The sequence below is a fragment of the Alexandromys fortis genome, unplaced genomic scaffold, assembly GCF_014885135.2.
Source record: "Alexandromys fortis isolate MF-2015 unplaced genomic scaffold, M_Fortis_MF-2015_v1.1 scaffold_2066, whole genome shotgun sequence".
Taxonomy (NCBI): Eukaryota; Metazoa; Chordata; class Mammalia; order Rodentia; family Cricetidae; genus Alexandromys; species Alexandromys fortis.
In genome coordinates this window covers 3,987-5,344 of record NW_026069934.1, presented here as the reverse complement: position 1 = coordinate 5,344, position 1,358 = coordinate 3,987, and the positions used below count along the sequence as shown (strand labels likewise).

At 45.0% G+C, this 1,358-nt stretch overlaps 1 protein-coding gene across 1 annotated transcript; it reads right to left on the bottom strand.

The window, feature by feature from the left end:
• Window positions 1-228: 228 nt before the first annotated feature.
• LOC126496236 (cytochrome c oxidase subunit 5B, mitochondrial-like) lies at window positions 229-1,310 on the bottom strand. Its single transcript, XM_050133777.1, has one exon. It carries the CDS (start codon window positions 631-633, stop codon window positions 244-246), a length of 390 nt encoding a protein of 129 aa, XP_049989734.1. The 5' UTR covers window positions 634-1,310; the 3' UTR covers window positions 229-243.
• Between the last annotated feature and the right edge of the window lie 48 nt (window positions 1,311-1,358).

Here is a 1,358-nt window from a genome sequence, read left to right as displayed (position 1 = left end):
TACATGGCAGGAAGAGAGGACAGAGTTCTGCAAGTTGCCCTCTAACCTCCGCCCACATGACCCAAGTATGCCTGCACATACACATAATCTTCACACAAAATGTGAAAAATTGTAAGTAAAATTTAAATTCAACAATCCAAATAGTCTATTTTTCTTTTTTCTTTTTTTGGGGGAGGAGCCAATACAATGGCTAGTTTATTGGAGGGAAGTTTTCCATCATATTCTGAAAAGTTAACTCAGGGCTCAGAGGGCCAGTTGGTGGGGCACCAGCTGATAATGGGTTCCACTGCTTGGGCACCGCTGAGTCTCGCCTTTGTGCAGCCAAAACCAGATGACGGTACAGTTGTCCTCTTCACAGATGCAGCCCACTATCCGCTTGTTGGTGATGGACGGGACTAAATTAGGATCTTCCTTGGTGCCCGAAGCTGCCTTTGGAGGTAGCATATTGTATGGATCCAGTCCCTTCTGTGAGGCTATCATGATCTCCCTCTCCAGCCCTGTAGCCTGCTCCTCATCAGTAGGGACACCACCTCTAGAAGCCGTGGAGTGCGTCGCAACCGTGCCATGGGGCCCGCGGGCCCTCAGGGCCTGAGCCGCCAGAGTGCCCACTCCGCAAAGTAACCTTGAAGCCATCTCGCCGGAGACCTTCTTTTTTCTTTTTTAAGGAATTATTTTTATTTGCATATATGTGAATATGAAGTATAGATGCCATGAAGGCCATAGGAATCTGATTTCCCTGAAACTGAAGTTACAGGTGGTTGTGAGCCACCATGTAGGTGCTTGGAAATGAACTAGGGTCCTCTGCAAGAACACCACCCCCTCTTAACTGCTAAGCTAATCTCTCCAGTACCTCTGTTTTTTGGAAATGAGTCTTCACTAGGTTTCACGCCTTTCCAAACAACTTTCAAACCATATTTTTACTGTTTTTTGTTGTGGTTTGTTTCACTATGTGGCCCTGGATGTCCTGGAACTCACTTTGTAGACCAAGCTGGCCTGATCTACCTGCCTCTGCTTCCCTAGTGCTGGGATTAAACATATACACCACCACACCTCACCCAACCCACCACATTTCCATGGGGCCGGATAGATGGCTAAGTAGTTAGGAGCACAGAGGACCTGGGTTTGATTCCCAGCACGCACAGGCAGCTAAGTCTAACTCGAGTCCAGAGTATTTACCGCCTCTGTGGGTACTGCACACACTTGGTGCAGATACACATGCAGTCAAAAAAACAACCATACACATAAAATAAAGTCTTTTTAAAGTGGAGTAAAAGAGCTTCTTGATTTTTATCACACATATAAACTATGTATGTAGTAAGCAAAAAAAAAAAAAAAAAAAAAAAAAAAAAAAACAAAAA

Coding starts and splice junctions, on each gene's coding strand:
- LOC126496236 (XM_050133777.1), bottom strand. CDS start 633: ATGGCTTCAAGGTTACTTTGCGGAGTGGGCACTCTGGCGGCTCAGGCC.